The sequence below is a fragment of the Vanacampus margaritifer genome, chromosome 12 (genome assembly GCF_051991255.1).
Source record: "Vanacampus margaritifer isolate UIUO_Vmar chromosome 12, RoL_Vmar_1.0, whole genome shotgun sequence".
Taxonomy (NCBI): domain Eukaryota; kingdom Metazoa; phylum Chordata; class Actinopteri; order Syngnathiformes; family Syngnathidae; genus Vanacampus; species Vanacampus margaritifer.
Window position 1 is genome coordinate 19,472,262 of NC_135443.1, and position 20,003 is coordinate 19,492,264.

Consider the following 20,003-nt stretch of genomic DNA (forward strand, 5'->3'; position numbering starts at 1 on the left):
GTGGGTTCTCCTATCTCTGGGGACAAAGTCACTGAGGTGGATGGAAAGCTTCTCAGTGGCAAGGCCCCGGGGGTGGATGAGATCCGCCCGGAGTTCCTAAAATCTCTGGATGTTGTGGGGCTGGTGGTCCCCCTTTTTAAGAAGGGGGACTGGAGGGTGTGCTCCAACTATAGAGGGATCACACGCCTCAGTCTTCCTGGTAAGATCTATTCAGGGGTGCTGGAGAGGAGGGTCCGTAGGGAAGTTGAATCTCGGATTCAAGAGGAGCAGTGTGGTTTTCGTCCCGGCTGTGGAACAGTGGACCAGCTCTACACCCTCGGCAGGGTCCTCGAGGGTGCATGGGAGTTCGCTCAACCGGTCTACATGTGTTTTGTGGATTTGGAGATGGCGTTTGACCGCATTCTTCGGGGAGTCCTGTGGGGGGTGCTTCGGGAGTACGGGGTACCGAGCCCCCTGGTACGGGCTGTTCAGTCCCTGTACGACCGATGTCAGAGTTTGGTCCGCATTACCGGCAGTAAGTCGGATTCGTTCCCAGTGAGGGTTGGACTCCGCCAAGGCTGCCCTTTGTCACCAATTCTGTTCATAGCTTTTATGGATAGAATTTCAAGGTGCAGCCAAAGCGTTGAGGGGGTCCGGTTTGGTAGCCTCAGCATTGCATCTCTGCTTTTTGCAGATGATGTGGTGCTGTTGGCTTCATCAAGCCGTGATCTCCAACTCTCACTGGAGCGGTTCGCAGCCGAGTGTGAAGCGGTGGGATGAGGATCAGCACCTCCAAATCCAAGACCATGGTCCTCAGTCGGAAAAGGGTGACATGCTCTCTCCAGGTAGGGGAGGAGCTCCTGCCCCAAGTGGAGGAGTTCAAGTATCATGGGGTCTTGTTCACGAGTGAGGGCAGGAGGGAGCGGGAGATCGACAGGCGCATCGGTGCAGCGTCTGCAGTGATGCGGGCTCTGTATTAGTCTGTGGTGGTGAAGAAGGAGCTGAGCCAAAAGGCGAAGCTCTCGATTTACTGGTTGATCTACGTTTTTACCCTGACCTATGGTCATGAGCTGTGGGTCGTGACCGAAAAAACAAGATTTCAGATACAAGCGGCTGAAATTAGTTTCCTCCGCAGGGTGTTCAGGCTGAGAAGCTCGGTCATCCAGGAGGGACTCAGGGTTGAGCCGCTGCTCCTCCACGTGGAGAGGAGCCAGTTGAGGTGGCTCGGGCATCTGGTTCGGATTCCTCCTGGGCGCCTCCCTGGAGAGGTGTTCCGGGCATGTCCCACTGGCAGAAGGCCCCAGGGAATGCACCACATACACTCACTGACATGCCTGGGAGGCAGGTGGATCGGAGCGTGGGGATATAATTTCCCTCTGCTCCGGTTCACCTGCTCCCAATTTTAATGCACCACACACACACACTTGTATATACACTGGGTGGGGTCACATTCAAGGTGTAGGGGTAGAGTTCGCCAGTCTGCGAGCTGGCGATCTCAGTAACAGGGTTAGCTTTCACTAACGCTGGAGTGACGACCGGGGCCTTTCCCCGCTGGGCCTGGGGTTCGGGGGTGCCGCCCGTCCCCCGGTGCCCCCATTTCCCCTTCTGCCCCCGGTGTTCCGTCCCTCCATGCGGCGGGATGGTGGGGTGGGCGCGGGTGCCCTCTCCGCTCCACTGTCCGGCCCCTCTTCGGCACCGATGCTTGGGTGCGGGGGGTCCCCGGGATCTGGGGGTCGGGGGCTAGGTGGCTGCCGGTTGGTGGGGGTGGGGTCGGGGGTGCTGGGGTGTCTGGGGCTGATTTGGGATGGATGGCGGGGGTGGATGGGCGGGGGCTGTGGACCGGTGGGGTGCCTGGCGGGCCTGCAGTGCCCCGTCCTGCTGCGTTGGGTTGGGGGCGCGGGCCATGTTGGGGTGGGGGGGCGCTCCTTTTCCTGGGTTTGCTCTCCGGCCAGTGGCCCCTGCGGGCCCGGGGGTTGTCCCTTGGCGCTGCTGTGGCCTGGGGCCCCTGAGGTGTTGCACTTGCTCTGTCCTGGCAGGGGTCGACGGCTCCCCTCTTTGGTGGAGATTTTCATACATGCCAGATCCACCACACCAGCATCTATCGAAACTCAGACACAATCTGCTTCTTCCTCTGGTTGTTGAATCGGTGGAGGCTGGTGTCTGTGGATCTCACTCTGCTTCGTCTGTCCTTCCTTCTTTTCCTCGGTCTCTCCTTTGGTCTCTTGGGGTCTCCCTGATTTGTTGGAGTTTGGATGTTTCTGGGGTTGGTGAAGGACTCTGGTTGGTGGCCCGGTGGGTGGTGTCTGATCGGTGCTGGATTTCACTTTCCTTTCTTTGGTCCTTCCTTGGGTCTCCTGACTGCCCCACGGCTCCGGCTGGGTTCTGAAGTGTTCGGTTTAGGTGAACGTTACGGGATTTTTTTTTAGGTTTTAGGTGAACTAATGAATACACACTCACGTACACATACTTACCCACATACAAAAAAACAAAATAAAAAAATAAAAATAAATAAAAAAGAGAGCAATGATGATGACATGTCAAATCGGTAAAATTACCGAATGAACAATACTGAGCTCTCCAGAAAAAATAAAAATAAAAAAAATAAATAAAAAGGCCCTAGGGACGACTTAAGACAACTGGAGAGACTATGTCGGCGTGCCTAGGAACGCCTTGGAATCCCTCCGGAGAAGCTGGTTGAAGTGGCTGGGGACAGGGAAGTCTGGGCTTCCCTCCTAAAGCTGCTGCCCCCGCGACCCGACCCCAGATAAGCGGTAGTAAATGGATGGATGAATGGATGGATGGATGGAAGGGACAAAACATGCCTGTGAAAATTAAACTGTACTAAAAAAACTAACCACCAGAGGCTGCTAGAACTGCACAAATGGAAATCAACCTGACTTTTTTTAAACAAATGTGCTGCTTTTAAAATTGTGACTTGATGACAATATCGCGGCAGTTTTAATATCACAATATCACAATATTAACATTGTTGTTACATCCCTATTTATTTTTATTTTTTGGGATGGCGCATTCCAGTAGCATACCGAGTACCCACACAGAACAAGTAACAGACGGTGTGTAATTGCCTCACATTTTAGCCACACGTCTTCTTTGTAAAGAAATACAAAGCAGCTCAGGCTCTATTCCAACCAGCCACTTAATTTAAACATAGCATCTATTTGAGCCAAGATTGAAACATTTAAGCAAGTTTGTATGAGTTGATAGTTTCTTGACTTTTTAAGTATCTCCGAGAATTTTCCAGGTCACTTGTAAAAATTTAATTTCAACTTTTTGCTATGTGTGCGTGCGTCGCATGTGTGGAGATTCATCTGCTCAAAGTTCGGGTAAGTGGGCAAGATTTTGGGGCCGGGGGCCGCATGCGCTACATTTGATGTGTGGTGTCGCGCCCGCGGTGGGGCAAGATGTCTGCCGTCTCGCTGTTTCAGATACGGCCAACTTGTTGCCTCAAAGCAGCACATCATGAGTGGAGATACTCATACGAACTCCAATTTAAGCTTCAGATCGGTCACGCCTCCCACTTTCTCAGTGTGACTAATGGCGTGAAGCTGGCCGCACTTTTTCCCCCCCTCCTCACAAGCAAGTCCTGCGGCTGCATCAGGAGGATTTGAATCATGTGACCTACATGCGTTGTTCACCCCATCAAGTCAAGGAAGGAAAGATGCGCAAACACACAGCCCTCGCTCTCACACAAGGCAAACCATCTCAAAGTTGAAAGGAAATGATAAGAGGGAGCGATAGATGGCACAACAAAGCCACGATAGCAAGGAGAGGTGATCGGAGAAACAAAAGAAAGGTAGTGTGTCAACGTCATGCATTGCAGAGATGGGCTTGGGTGGAAGGAAGAGGAGGGGTGGAAGGAAAAAGGAGCAACAGCAGTGTTTGCTTTCAAGCAAAAACTGAAAGTGAGGCATGTTCTTAAGTGAAGGTCGTAAATAAAAGCAAACTCCCCGCATCATAAGCGCGTCCGCAGAGGACGCGCTTATGATGGAACGTCAAGGTTGCCAAGTCATGCAGAATCGTTAACTTGCGTACCTGGGCCCATTCTATTCATCCTTGTTGCACTTCAAGAGAGAGAGGTGAGTAATCTACTGTAAGTAAGTCAGGATTTACAGTCTACACACCAAATAAAGTCACATTATACATGATCACTTTAAGGGCAAACTACAACTACTTTTACAATATAGCGGACTAATCTGCATGCTTTTCACAACTGGATCACAGTTGTTCATTTAGGCTCTTGTTTAGTTAAGTACCAGGGCCACACTAAAAAGAACACATTTTCATAATATTATTATGAACAACAAATATATATATATATATATATATTTTTTATTATATATTTATATATATATATATATATATATATATATATATATATACACAGTATATATACTAGATTATAATACTGTATTTAAATTGGGAACTTTTGATATAGGAAATACTTCTTCAGAAAAAAGTTTTTTTTTTCATACTATTTAAATATATACATTATTTTATTTTATTTTTGAAAGATTACATTTTGTTGGAAATAAAGTAAATACATAAATTACAGTATACAAATTCCCTTAAACTGTCCATAGTCTTGAGACGTAAAAAAAAGTTTTGAAAAAAATTGGACTCTATTCCCATAACATTGCAAACATTTTAGCTTGGAATTGTTATTATCCCTCCTACCCCCACCCCCTAGAAAATACTGGACTTTTTTTTTCTAAATTAATTTAAAAAAAACAAGTATACATACATTACATACATTATACAAACAGAAATAAACTAACAAATAAATAGATAGATACAATTTTGACTTTATTCTTGTGCTATAATAATTCAAACTTCTTTTCAGTGTGGCCCTAATAGTCCATTGAATGCAATTTTAAAGGGGAATAAGACATATTTAACAAATAGGTCAAACTCTTATCTCTTAAAACAAAACAGGAAGAAGTGCCTGCTAACATGCAGTCAAGCAGATGCACCGTGAACAACAAAATGTCAAACACAGCTCATGAGGGATGACATTTCAAGCAACACCTAAGGTATTGCTTCTTTTGTCCTCATTTAAGCTTGTACAAATTCCAAACATTCCGCAAGTAAAGGAGAATACAGACAGGTGATATCATGTAATCCCCGCGAAGTGATTGCTGTTCAGGCACAGTGAGGACTACTGGATGTCAATTACACACACCAGTACCCACTTGCACTGGCACTAGTCAAGTGTTTTCATGTTTTCACATTTGATTGTTGTTAACGTCTTTCTATACTTGTGTGACAATTGCAGAAAGAAATTATACATTTTAATAATGATAAATGTTATTTTATTTGAAATAGGTTTGCGTCCTCAGTGATATGGTACACTAAATAATTACTGAATTAAATAAAAAATAATTAAATATGGACAGATAAAAAAAAAACTTTGATTGTTTGTTGTTTTTTTACACTTAAAACATAACATTTAATCAGTCGTATTGGAATAAATCTTGTAGGTATGAAGCTACTTTGAACTTTAATCTACTTCCGGTACAGTTTTTACTTTTCAAATACTGTATTTTGAAAATTGTAAACTGGAGTAGGTAAAATGCTGAAGATGTCCCCTTCTGCCTGGATAAGTGACAATAATCCTTAAAATTTGAATCGGGCTTTAAGCTTCGCAGGGAGTACAATAACTCCTACACATATTAATAATGATCAAACCATTTGTATTAAATGGCCAAAATAGGACAAGACATCAACACCAGGTACACGACTACCAACAACCATCAATATGTGTGTAGTTTTGCACTTTCAGGCTACTTTCCAACCGCAGTTTGCCAAACTGCAGTCAATTTTAGATTGTTTAAAAATGACTCGGCAGTTTGTCTACACACAGACTTTGTCAAGTGAGTTAATGTAATGTTGTGATGACACAGTGAAGATGATTATGGAGGAAAAGCAGAAGCAAGGAAGCAGAACACAACACGCGATAAAACTCACAACACACTCACACACAACCACGCAGCGAATACAGATAAATCACACGTATAAAAACACTGAGCTTGCATGCACGGGAAATTCTGTTGAGCGCTCGTACTTTTGTTTTTCTCGGGCTTCCCGGGTTTTACTGCTGCGGTTTTGCCGGTTGGAGGCTGGGACGGAGTGGACGGACGAGCTCTTCTTGCTGGAGGAATGAGAGGAGTGGGACGAGTGGGACAAGCTGGTCCGCGACTGGCCCGCATTGTGGTCGAACTGCATGAGGCAGAAGATCAAGTCCGTAGGCACCAGCTCAAACTCGTACGGTGGGTTGGTGATCACGTATCTGCACAGAAGACATGTTTCGGAAATGTTAACAATCAACAAGGCTGCCAACGGCCCTCAGGTCCATACATCCCACGCTAGTTGTAAGGCAGCTAAAGTGTAGAAATTTGAGCCAGGCAATCTATTTAAAGTGGAAGTCAACCTTAAACATTTTCTGACAATAATCCTCACTAGTCTAAACATGAGATTCTGATTAATATTACATTTGTGGAATATGAGTTAAGGAGCAAAATCCAATCGACCAATCACAGCTCACCTGTTTTCTGAAGCCGTGCTGTGATTGGTTGTTACCTGAGACCTGAGCAACATTGATGTCATCTTCAGTCGACAACAAGTGGCAAAATGGCCGCCTCTGATATGGATTTTGCTGCTCATATTCCACTAATGCAATATCAACCAGAATACCATATTTAGACTAGTGGGCTGCAGAGAACATATTATTGTCACACAAATAAATTAAAACAAAAATGGGTTGACTTCCCCTTTAACTCATTCACTCCCAGCCATTGCTTTAAGTCACCTCTTCATGTCAGAAGCGTAAAAAACTATTTAAAAACAACAACGTATAATACTTTTCTGGGGGTGCTGGACAAGTATTAAAAAACGTACTAATACATTTTTGGGGTTTGAATGACTTAAGTGTTAAGTGATATTTTACCGTTTTGTACACTGGCTTGGTGAATTTAGATGAGCGTCTCTCAATCTGTAGATTCCAAAACACAGCATGTTGTACGTCTTCAGTGCTTTGCAGAACAAGTCGCCGTAGCAGCCGCCATCCTGGTGACAACACAAAACACATGGGTGTACGTTAGAGGAATCATACGATACGACACATGTTTACAAATCATTGGCATGGAAAAATGTTCTGCATCCACTGCTTTGCGTGATCGCTGTTCTTCACATTGGATTAAGAGCGTCGACGATGCGAGGCATCCAAATGCGTGCTGCCGGCGAGTGCCAAAATGTGTCATCTCCGTTTAAACTTCCTCTTACCCCCAAGTCGGCGAAGGGCCCGTCGTAGAGAGCGAGCTGGGCAACGCGACACCTGTCTCGGTTGGCCAGCGTCTGCGGCGTGCTGTAGCCCCCTCGCAGAGCGTTTTCCTCGGCCAGGAGGCCCTCCAGCTCCGGCGTGGCTCCTCCTGTGACCAGCGTCCTGATCAGTGTCAGGATGTTGTCATTGAAGTATGTCTGGGGAGAAATGGTAGGAGGTTATCTACAAGTAGATACTTTGCGGAGTTTCACATTGAACCACCAGGATGCATTAACACGGTAACGCCAAACGTATCATATTAAATTAAGGCTGTCAAACGATAACATTTTTAATCAGATTAATCACATCTTAGAATTCTGATTAATCACGATTAATCGCTGAACAAAAAAGACTTTTTTATCAACATTTTTTCCCCTGCCAAATTTGAAGAGCACCGGTTATGTGTTAATTATTTTGGACATTTAATATTTTGAGGACGTCTTCAACATGCTCATCCTCCTCTTTTTTTAATCAGTTAATTACTTGCATAATTTAAAATGGGGAAAAAATGACCCTAACATTTTGACATGGACAAATATTTTAAATGTGATACGTTAACATTCATTAAATGCTTTACTTTAATGCATGAAATTATGTTTATTGCTCAAACACAACCTGTGCTACCTTAAACGTAACCATCCGCATTAGAGGGCAGTATCACCCAGGTGATGGCTTTTCAGAGACCTTGCAAAATCGATTGAGAAAGGAGAGACCTTTGCTTATTAATAGTGGGAAATGTTCTTTCTGGTTTTTGTAAATACTAATATGTTTGATATGCCTGTTTATTATTATATTTTTGAGAGAGTATGTATGAATTTAAAGCATTATGATTGGATGTATCAAATATGGCACAAATCATAACTCATGTGTGGAAGTTGGTTTACAAAAACAAAATTATTATTTATTTTTTTGTTCAACAATTGATTACAAATAATCCGAATTTTCTCTCATAAATGTCATTGTTCAGGGTTTATAGCAGAGGTGGGCAATCTCGGTCCTCGAGGGCCGTAGTCCTGCAGGTTTTGGAGGTTTCTCACTTCCAACGCAAGCTGATTCCAATCAACAGGCTCATTATCAGGCTTATGCAGAGCTTGCTGATGAGCTGATCATATATCAGCTGTGTTGGAGAAAGGCAACCTGCAAAACCTGCAGGACTCTGGCCCTCGATGCCCACCTCTGGTTTATAGGGTTAAAACTGTTGACCAGCACCAAGAACACTTTTGCGCCCGTTGGGACGTAACCCAAGTTTCTCAATCTGAACACACCGTAACCTAACTTCTGCCAACTGCAAAGTATTATTAAAGACAATATACAGTATGAAAATACTTCTAGATCACAAATGTAAAAAATGAGAAGTGTAGGGTAAGCTGGGTGAGTGTTCCTTCTTGTGCTGTGTGACCACGTGGGTCAAAAACACTTTTAAGTCACAAATACAAACAGGGTTTCCCCCAGTGCCTTATATACCTGGCGGGCCGCCAGGCTTTTCTTACTTTTCTTGTCCCCCCGTCAATTAATATTAATCGCCTGCGGCCATACGCAACGGCTTCCCCCGTCATCAAATGACAACTAGTAATCGCTGGATGTTGCCTGTCATCCGCAACCCCCAACCCCGTCAACAAATATGATTCGCCGTGTGTTGTTGGTTATCTGCAACCCCCATCCTGCTTTGACAAATATTTTTCCGGGGCTGAATTTTGGTCCCAGTCCGTCTCTAACGAACAGGCTTAGCAAAGTTTTCTTGGGAAAATAAAATAAACACAAAACCTAAAAGGGTTTTCAATTTGTTTTACTTACTCAATATTAAATATTTTGTTGGAAATTTTGGGTTGTTCTGGTCATGATCTACATTATCCCCAAATCTCATCCAATAGTGTGTTCATTTTATTCTCCAAAAAGAAAACCAAATAATAGGCTCACAACGGCTTTTATCATTTTGTCAATTTTTCTCTTGCAAATTTCAGCAAGAGTACAAATTCAGGATCCTGCGCTTGTCATCTCCGCTAGCATGTGAGAGAGGAGAGCGCCGCCTTCCCCATCGCGAATGCCTTTTGTCGTCTCGAGGTAGGTTGGCTTGACTGGTCGCTGGAGGCGATTTGAATCGTGCAGGGTTCAATGGATCAATCAATATTGTCGTCTGATGAGAGGCCTTGCTTCTCGCTCCGCTATTGGTTTGGATATTCGGAGTCACTTTGGTATAAAAGATTCAAGTGGCCAATGTATACCCTGCAGAATCCATGATTAACATTTAAAGCTAAATTGTGCATTACTATTAAAAATATAAGTAATAGTATGCCCATTTCCCAACAATTTTCAATCATTAAGATAAAAAAACAAAAACAAAAAAACACCACCAGGATGTATTCTGATGATGTGCTTGAGTCTAACATCACTCTCCCTTCACAAACATGGGACTTGACTGCACTCTGCGGGCGTCAGCGTCTCCTGTCCGTCAAGCAGATCACGTGCTGCTTTTGGCGGCGTGCGAAGACAGTCGGTGTCAGTCGGCAGTCGATGCCGAGAGTGGCAGCTCCTCTCGGCGGGCCCCTGACAGGCCTGCCGAGCCTCATGATGGATGAGCACTGTCCATTAGCCGCCTTCACCTCTGACCGCCGCCACGCTACAGCTGATGCCCACTCGACTCCCTCGGCTCGCCTCCGCGCAGCTTCTCTAACCCCTCGCACACTAAGCGAGCCGCTGGAATGAAGCCATCACGGCACCGAGCGGAAAAATACACTTGGCCATGAGTGGGAAAAAAAACGAGGTGTTGAAGGTTATATTTTCTTCCCGCTTGCCTCTTCTTCTTTTTTTTTCCTGATCTTTGATGCGGTGGTGGCATTGTCAGGAGATGAAAGAACGTTCGCGAGGCCTGTTAAAGTCGAGCTGGTGTCAGCGCCATTACGCTAACATTCCATACTTACTTCATTAAAAGACTCTAAGTTGAATTGAGACTACTTCAAATGAGGAGCCATGCCAACTATCTGGCTTTGATGTCAGTGAAGCTGGCAGACGTGTCGGATCAATGTACCAGTACCATTTCCTTTACCCACTCCTGCTTCTTGGTGCAGGCACGAAAAACTTGTAAGCTCAAAAAGCTCAGCAACGTATTCTCACTTTTCCAAACAGAAAATGGTCTCATTGAATTCCCTCGCTTATAAAACAAACATTATCAACAACAAAAAGGCTTCTGTCAGATTCGGCAGGATTTATAGCTTTATCTCATTATACAGTTGAACCCTGTTCCCTACAGGAGATACGTTCAATGGGTGAAAATCATTGATAGTGATAGAAAGCCCACATAAAAAAACAGTTCACCATCTCAGCCACGCACCTAAAACATGATTAAACTAATTAAAACATACTTAAAAAACAACAACATTGTATATTGTTTAAGCACACAAAAATTACAGGCTAAATTTTTTTGAGAAAATGTTGTACTTATTATAGTGTTAGATTAGCCTTTAAGAGGCCGGGCATAGTTTAAGTAATTTTCAAAATGTCAGTTTTCACAATTTTTTGGGACTCAAATGTCTGGTGCTCTTGCATGAGTACAGTCATTTTGTTCATTCCAAAAAATGGCTGAAAAGTGCATTGGTGACTGAGGCTACGGTAAAACATATAAGGAATGATCACTAGAAATTGTGGATTATTGTGCTATACTGTAGCAGCAAATAATACATTCCACACAAAAAACTCTGCGATGTAGCAGGGCTGTGGTCGGCGGCATTCAATCATGGCGAGCTTGTTGTGGACTCACGGCGCTCATCAATGAGTCGAGGACGCTGACGGCGAAGGCGGTGCCACAGGCGAAGGGCTGCGTCAGGTACAGCTCGGTGTCGGGATCGTCGTCGTCGTCTTGGTCCAGGAACTGAACGTTCGAGTCGTTCACTGGGAGGACGCAAAAGCAGCGGAGTTAGCTGGGACATGCAGTGAAGACACAAAGACAACTTTGAGATTTTTACGCGGCCTTTTATAGGACAGGAAATCATATGAAATCAAAATGGACACCACATGTTTCTCTGTAAGCAGAAACATGTGATAAAGCCCATAAAGCAATTATAATAATGCAAAAGTTACAATAAAATATAGTGGAGTGCCCTATAAAGTTGCATAAATGCGTGATTTTGCAGTTCATATCAACTCTTGTCTATGGTGTCTTAACGATAATTCCACCTACAGTACTTAGCTGTAATTTTGTCTTCATTAAGGTATGAAAACATCTGAAACCATTTGAATTGCACGCAATATCTCATGCAGGATGCATATCACACAATTTGAAAAACCATGAATACATTTCCAAAATTATTTGCCAGTTGTCATAACCATTGTAGAAGTCCATTCTGAAGAATTTGATGTTAACACATAATTTAAAGCAATAACAGACATGCAAGACTTATTGTCAGGATATAATGAAAACCAATAATACGATGCCAATATTTCCTTAATACAGTATTTTAAAACGAGACTTCAACAATGGCCTTTAAAACGTCCAAAATCCATGCAGACTGGATGTCATGCTAGTTTTTTTTGAGCCGATAGATGTGTCTGTCACATCATCATCACTCCTCACATATTTACCTCAGCCCTGAAAATGAATGTTGCACTATCATCACAATTTCCATAACAATAACAAGAAGCAAATAGTAATCACTTTTCTCCCCAGTACAGTGGTTAAAAACCTGCAATGTCTAAAACAAGCGTCACACAAGAGCTAAGGAAGACGGTTTGAGCTTGACTTTGGTTTTTAGTTTGAAATCTGATTTCTTTGCAGGCTCCCTGAGTGCTGGGGATGTCAGTCAAAGAGACAAGAGGCTGATGCAAACAGGCCCGGGCCAAAGACGTGAACTGGGGGGGTTTGGACGTGTGAGCGTGTGTGTGTGTGTGAGAGGAGGAGGAGGTGTTGCTATGAAAACAGCCACAAGGACAGAGTGAACATGATCAAAGGCCTTTGCGATGCTCTGCAAACGCAACTGGAGGGCGGGATAGAAAAACAAAAGCAAAAAATAAATAAAAATCATTAAAAAGAAGGAGCGTCAAACAAGACAGTCAATTTCAACAAGAAGGAAGAATAAAAATGTGTTCAAAGTGAAGCCATGGGAGCCGCGTGGGCCTTGACTGCAGCCAGATAAATCAAGAAAAGCTGATGAGGAGCAAGGCGGCGGAGCGTGGGGACGGACGCACGGACGGACGGGCAGACGGCTAGCGGAGGACAAAGGCTCATCTTACCCAGCTCTGTTATCATTTGTATGTTGGTCCCACTTTTTTTTTCCTGACTGAGTGAAAGCGATGGCAGCGGTTTGCCCGGCTTATCTAATGGTGACGAGGCAGTGCAGAGAGGGGAGAGATGGCGACGTTATTGAAACACTTTTCACAAGACGACATTAAAGGCATCTCACTGTCTCCGACGCCAACAGTCGTCTTGCTAATGGCCGGCCGGCGTCCAAATATAAAGCAGCTTGGATCTAAGAACTATTGGAGGGCTAAAAGTGGCAGTCAAAGGGCTATACAAGGCCCTACTTGGTCTGCACATGGCTCAGGCATGTCCACAAGTTCATTCACGGGCCAGAACATACAGTTAAGTACACTGCACAATCTAGTGATGGAGTCATTTTACAACAATACTTAACTACATTAATCATTTCTTATGTACCTGATGGAATAGTGAAGCCCATAACACTGTGGACACAATGTATAAAAGCTTACGGTACATACGTTGCGCACCAGGTACAGTTAGTGAATTAGGGCCCACAGTCTCTTAAAAATATCCACATGCCGTTATATTTGTTTGAATAATGTTTACACTGTAGTAAAGTCGCTTCAGTATAGGACAGGGGTCAGAAACCTTTACTGCCTAAAGAGCCATTTTGGGCCAAATAAATAACAAACTATCTGCTTGGAGCCGTAAAACATTTGAACATTGTGTGTTAGTCTTATGTACTGAGGGCCCAAGAGTTAATTAGAGCCAATTTTTGAACATTTTTGCTACAAATTTTCTGACATTTTGGACAATTTTGTGGCAATTTTATGGTAATTTTCAAGATATCTTCAGTTTTTTTGGACACTTTTTTAATGTTTTATTTTTTTTTATTTTTTTTTTAAATTAAATTGTCTGACATTTTTGGCAATTTTATGGACATTTTATGGTAATTTTTTGCGTTACCTCTTCCTTTTTGGACATTTTATGGTCACTCTTTGGACATTTTATTTTATTTTATTTTTTACATATATAGGCTATTAATGAATACATATGTGAAAAAATATATTAATTTCTACAATTATTTTTTTTAGATATTCACAAGGAGCCAAAGGAGAGGGACATGTGGCTCCAGAACCACAGCTCATTCAAGCAAGTGTACTTAATAAAGTGTCTTTTCTTGTAAACTCTCTAATTAAAGGATGTTGCAGAGCTTTAACTTTTGCTGTGTGCAGCGGCGAGGAAGTGGGCGATGCTGACACGGAGAGAATGGCGCTCTGGCGATCACGTGTGCGGTCAAATGGGAGAACCTCTCTGCAGGTAATGGCCGGCCCGGTTACAAGTAACATTAGGAACAGCTCCTTTTTTTTGCTGGCCTTCTCTTAGCTTGCTCTCATGCTCCATTGCTCCCTAATTGGGTCAGGGGAGACAGAGCAGGCAGTCTCTGGTGCTTCCCAAGACCCCTCGGAGATCTGAAAGTTTCATGAGTCCCCAGCACCAGTGGGAATACAGCCACTGCCATTGTTATTAATAAATGGACCCATTTTGCAACCAAGGCAGTTTTCACCCCCTTTTCGCTCTTTTTTTCTACCACCCTTCTCTTCCCTTCCCTCCCGTCAGGCTGAGTTGCTCTTGTGCATTAGTGAACAAATTGCAGAGGATGTGGTGGCGGTCCTTTAAAAAATGTGTTTGAATCACTCACGGTAGAGTTAGTCTGTACTGTTAAATTAGCACTGCAAGACTTAACAATTGATACATACAAACATTTGGGTTAGGCGAAGCAAAACCACAACAGTGAAGTGAACCAAAATTCAACCATTTGATCTTGAGTTGGAACTTTTGGTAGCAGAATAATATCTTGTGTTTGCCGGCATTCAAGCACAAAGACAAACAATGTGAATGTGGGGGTTTGGGTTAGGTTTCGGAATCCATTTTGAAAAAGTGAGATGCGTTTAGTTTGCAGACACTCATTCTGCGATCATGACTATTTTTACGTTTTTCCATTTAATATACAGCAATTAACGAGTAAAGTGACATTCAAGGTGTCGCTGTCCAATGAAAAACTTGTTACTTCAAATGTTCATGCTTTCATTTTTATCCAAAACACAACATAAATAATGTTCATCGTGTTTCCGATAAAAAGAAAAAACTCACAAAAATTGGACTTACACGCTTTTTGTTGGACAGCGACAATAATTTGTTGGCAGTTACACTGGAGGTGAATTTTACCTAATTCTGTGATGATGGGGATGTTGGATCCGGTGGTGACGGAAGCCTGACGCACGAAGCCATGTACTGGACTGCTGTCTGGAGATGACCTGTCCATTCCAGGAGGCGTGAAACCTGTACATGACAACGTATTATTGGAAAAGCTCAGTGAAGAATAAAGTTTGGTGTTTAAACATCTTTTTGTGTGGACAAATACGCCTCAACAACTTGGAGACAAATTATAATTAAATTGATAACTATCACAAAATTCATGCTAAGTTCTGTTAGCCCGTCTATAGTGTTTCATAATATACGTTCAAGCTAGCAGATGAAATTATATATTCTTTTCTTTAGTTGAACATTTTGATATTTACATATACAATTATTTCTTGTTTATATGTCAGATTTGCAGTTTCTAACTTCAACTGGGAGTGACAAACATCATGAAGCAAGCATACCGTCACCCTCATAATTGCCATTTTTTGCCCAAAATTATTATTTTTGCCTAAATAATCTCCTCATGATGCAAATGGTTCATTTTTTTTTGTGTTTCCTGAAAAATCTGAAAAAATTTCGATGCAAAAATGCGATTATTTTAAGAAGGCATCGATACATTGCTTCTTATTTGGAGAACTGTCAGCTAGACTCTAGAACAGGGATGGCGAGATCCGGTCCTCGATGGCCGGAGTCCTGCAGATTTGGGATATTTCCCTTCTTCAACACAGCTGATTCATTATCAGCTCATCAGCAAGCTCTGCATAAGCCTGATAACGATCCTGTTAACTCATTCACTACCATTGACGTCTGTAAACTAAAAAAATCATTTGAACTATTTCTATTAATTTGAAAAAAAATCCACTTTTTTTTAACAAGAGTATGAAAACCTAGGCATTTAAAAACATTACCTTTTTTAAAAAAAAAGGAAAGCAAAAAAGATTATTAAAAATTAGGGGCATCGGGCAATTAATTTTTAAAATTGTAATTAATCGCATGACTTAACTCACGATTAATCGTAAATTTTTACAATAATTTTTTTTTCTAGGTTTTCATCTCTTTAATGTGAATTTGCAATCTTTTGGTTTTGGTTTATTTTGGTTTTATTTTACTATACAGCGGGAAACTCTTAACATTTAAACTTATTTTTTTTTACTTTCAACATATTTTAATTATTTTAAAGATGTTTTAGGGTATAAATAAATTGACTTTACATTATTCTATGTTTTGAACTTAGAATGACTTAGGTCAACTAACATTACGTCAACTTTGGAAGTTCCACTGTAGCGCAAACATCATAAAACATGGATGAGAGTATTGACAGCATTACTTGTAGTGCATGTCAGCCAAATCAGCATGAAGTTGTTCGGCATCTTTCAAACATAGCGACAGTGACAAAGAAGAAGTGGCGAAAGATGACAGCAACCTAAAAAAGTGCAGCCGTGTGGATACAGTGCTTTTAGGGGTCAGCTAGGACATATTTAGCATTCATGGCCCTCCATCAGCAGCCCAGCATCAATTTTACATGTCCCTCATTTTGTAACAATAAAAGTGGAAGAAGTGGATAGCAGAAACCCTTTTATGGAAAATGGCGTGGATCGCAACGACAAGTGACAGCGGCGCGAATCCGCATGACTTCACATTTTTGCATTGCCTCAAAGTGACAAGTAAACACCTTAAATTGGTAATGCAAGATGCATAATGCATCAGCTGTGTTTTGACATCCATCATTAAGTGCTGACTACAGCAAAATGCCACCAGCCAGGAAATATACAATACATTCAGGTCACCATTTTATCACCGCGCGTGTCTTCCCTGTCAAGACGCTCAATGAGACGCTTACATTACAAAAGAGAAAAGACCCACACAGTCGTCGGTGCAGCTTGGGTAATCATAAATCTTGTTATTCCAATTATTGCACTTGGACTGACACTCCAAGTCATCATGTTGACTTTTGTCCATGAAGGACAAAAGGACGATGTTATCCCTTTTCTAGAGTCAACTTTATCTTCTCTCTCTCTCTCTCGTCGTTGTGAAGACTACGCTGCTGGCGCTCGTTAACTACCACGAGTCAATGTCAGCGAGGGAAAAAGACAACGTGGAGCTTGATGCTGCTGCTGCTGCTTTTAAAAGCTGTTACAAACCTTGGGATGGTGAGCTGGAACAACAAAGATTATGTCTATGTTGTGTCGTACAGAAAATCATACAGCATGTATTGACACCGCCACTAAAGTTGCATGAAGGCAACAAGCCACCTTTTGCCTTGCAAATAGAATCCAGAGAAGCGGCATATTTTACGCTTTTACACAGCGAACACATATTTAGACGAGGGACCACGTCAGTGAAAGTAGAAAATAATTCGCCAGACAGTGACATTTGCTTTCTATGCAATACGCTGGAATAGTCAGTTAAGTGTGAAACTTCAGATGTGGCCTTGTCAACATCTACGATTTACATTAACACTGTACCGGCTCTAAAATACACGCTGGAAAATCGACTTAATCTTTCACTAGTCTCTTTTACAAAGTGTTCTCGTTAATGCGCCGTAATGGAATATGCATTTTACACAAAACTCAGTGAAGGTGGCATATTGCACTTGCATTTGTGCCTTGAATTATAATTTTAATTTGTTCCATGATCATGCTCTTAACTCAAATCTTTCCTCTCTAAAATCATCTTTCCCCAATGAAATCAATGGAAACACCTATTAATCCATTCCAGCCTCTCCCAAAAGAAGAAAAGAAAAAAAAAGCTAATTTTGTTGTTGTTTAATTGAGAAATAGTACTTTATATTATCAATATACGGATATGTTGTACATGGATGTCTTGCAACACCGCAACTGGCTCAGTGGGTAATACCACTGAATTTGGACATGGGGGTTGCGGTTCACATTCACTGGTTTGGGCAAATGGCAATGATAAATACCAATTCCCAGCCACTACCTGTCCCAAACATGGATAAAAGTGGGTGGATAGTTTCTGTAAGGGCATCTGGTGTAAAAACTGTGCCAACATATCATGTGAGTGACTCGCTGTGGCGTCCCCTTCGCGGTGAAAACCCACAAGTTACTTTTTCACTGTGATTATAGAATGTCTAAATGTGTTGCTACAATGTTCGTGCTCAAATATCAGTAATTTAGGATTACAGTATATAAGGTTATGTTAGCATTAAACGACTGGACTAAAGGCATTCTGTGTTTTATAGACGATGTTGAATTATTTTAGCTTGAGGCCTCTTATTTATAATAATACTGATAATAATAATAATAATAATGCATCGGCTTTATATAGCGCTTTTCTAGACACTCAAAGACGCTTTACAATGGAATGGATACATTATTCATGCATCACACATTCACACTGTGGTGGCAGTCAGCTACTTAAAGGGACTGCGCCATGGTATTTTAAGCCCTTCCACAGTTAACTATAGGCATATATTATGAAATCTTGCCTTTGACACAATCGCAATGTAATTTGTTATGAAATATGAGTTATTGGCTATTTTTCTTACCCGGAAGTCAAACGCTCGGTTCAGTCATACCGCCTCTCCCCCTGTGGCTGCCGCGCCCCTCTCATGATCCTAATCTCAGAGGATTACAGTAAAGCAGGAAGAGCATCACAGCGGGTCACAAACCCGTGCCCTGTTGCTTATGGAGCAAGCGCACTATCCACCACACCAACCATTCATTTAAATTTGTCAGCGCAAATGTTTAACATTGCAAATGTGAAGAATAATTGATTGCTTTGAATTCATTTGGACAGAATGTTTATTGATAAAGGCTACTTTTGTCATTATCCCATGGAGGGAGGTCTCAGAGAAAGTGGGCGTGCGTTTAGTCCGCAGAGGCGGTGAAGGGGTGGGGCCCGAACACAATGACGTCAAACCGTGCCAACAGCTCGTTTTCTCAGGTTGGGACGGGCTGGTGCTTGGAGAGCAGAATAACCTAGAATTTCTCATACAGGGGCGAAGGGAGGAAAACACGACTTTGGTCATGTTTTTGGTGCTGTATAAGCATTTTAACATGGCTAAAAGGTACAAAAAGTTGATTTTTCATATTGCAGTTACTTTAAGTAGCCAAAGCTGCCCTGGCAGGCTGTTGGAAGCGTGGCTGCCAGGGGCCGCCTATGGCCCCTCCAACCATTCATACACCAGTGTGAGTAGCACTGGAGGAAATGTGAAACGTGTGAAGTGCCCTGCCCAAGGACACAATGACATATTACTTGGGGAGAGCAGGGATGGAACAGCCACCCTTCTGGTTACTGAACGACCGTCTCTACACCCTGAGCCATGGCCGCCATTTGAGGAATTCTTCACAATTTGCCAAAGTGCTGTTTTTTGTGAAGTTCACTCACATCTCAAGCATGCGCTCGCAAGTCAAGGCCAGAAATAGACAGAATGACAGCTCATATCTTCAAAAATGTGTTTGTATCAAGACATCACCCATGGTACGATTCAAACTAGGGGTGGCAAACTCTGGGTACCTCACGATACGATACAATATGCGATACAAGGCGATTCGTGTTTTTCTTAAATGAAACTAATGTCATGCAACATGTCAGTCAGTTACATAGTGAATTGTTTCATTTTAGAAACTGTGATGATTTTTTGTGTAACATTGCAAAAGTAAATAAATAAAATAACTTAAATATTAAATCCAATTAAATCAATATTAGTATTCCTCAGAAATTGTGTGCTTCAAAAAGTCTAACCATAAAATATGTTTTAAAATGTTACGTATGCAAAACTGAATCAGTTGCTGGACAGATAATAAATGTCTTACACAAGTAAAAGTAAGCTCATGAGTCTTCTTCGCTTGAAGACTTCTATACATTTCCCCGCCACTCTTATGAGGTGTTCCCCCTAGCGACCTGCCAAGTAATTGCTCAATAAGTAATGAACAATGGAGCAGTTATAGTGGCTGTATATTAACTACAAATATCGCGGTACTTGAGTAGGCGTTTCAATAATATCGGGAGACAAAGTATCACAATTTATCGCGATATCGATATATCGTCACAGTCTTAATTCAGACAGTGACACAGCATTACAAAATTAGATGATTAGAAGTTTGCCGAGCGTCATCAGCGTGTCAGAGTTTGGTGCGATGTCTATAACCTGCTTTCAACACAAACTGAATCTCTAGTATGAAACTTCACACTCCTGCAATGGCATCAAATCGATTTCTTTCAACTCTGTCTTTGTGAAAGACCATTCAGTGAGAAAAAGCAACCCCCCAAAAAATAAATAAAAATACAGCTTCACAGTATCTAGCTGCCTACCTGTCCGTGGTGTGC

The 20,003-nt window shown here is 42.3% G+C and overlaps 1 protein-coding gene across 19 annotated transcripts in view; it reads right to left on the reverse strand.

Annotated features, from left to right (window-relative positions):
- The window catches only part of kcnma1a (potassium large conductance calcium-activated channel, subfamily M, alpha member 1a), a 181,974-nt gene that overhangs the window by 4,347 nt on the left and 157,624 nt on the right, over positions 1-20,003 (reverse strand). For 9 of the 19 annotated variants that reach the window (XM_077581858.1, XM_077581869.1, XM_077581859.1 and 6 more), the window contains 7 exons: positions 14,736-14,849; positions 12,539-12,622; positions 11,070-11,200; positions 7,279-7,473; positions 6,944-7,062; positions 6,062-6,286; positions 4,033-4,061 (listed from right to left, as the gene is read on the reverse strand). In XM_077581858.1, the coding sequence (XP_077437984.1) occupies positions 4,033-4,061; positions 6,062-6,286; positions 6,944-7,062; positions 7,279-7,473; positions 11,070-11,200; positions 12,539-12,622; positions 14,736-14,849 (897 nt within the window). The remainder of the gene's footprint in view (positions 1-4,032; positions 4,062-6,061; positions 6,287-6,943; positions 7,063-7,278; positions 7,474-11,069; positions 11,201-12,538; positions 12,623-14,735; positions 14,850-20,003) is intronic. The other 10 variants (XM_077581860.1, XM_077581870.1, XM_077581873.1 and 7 more) reach the window with 3 other exon arrangements.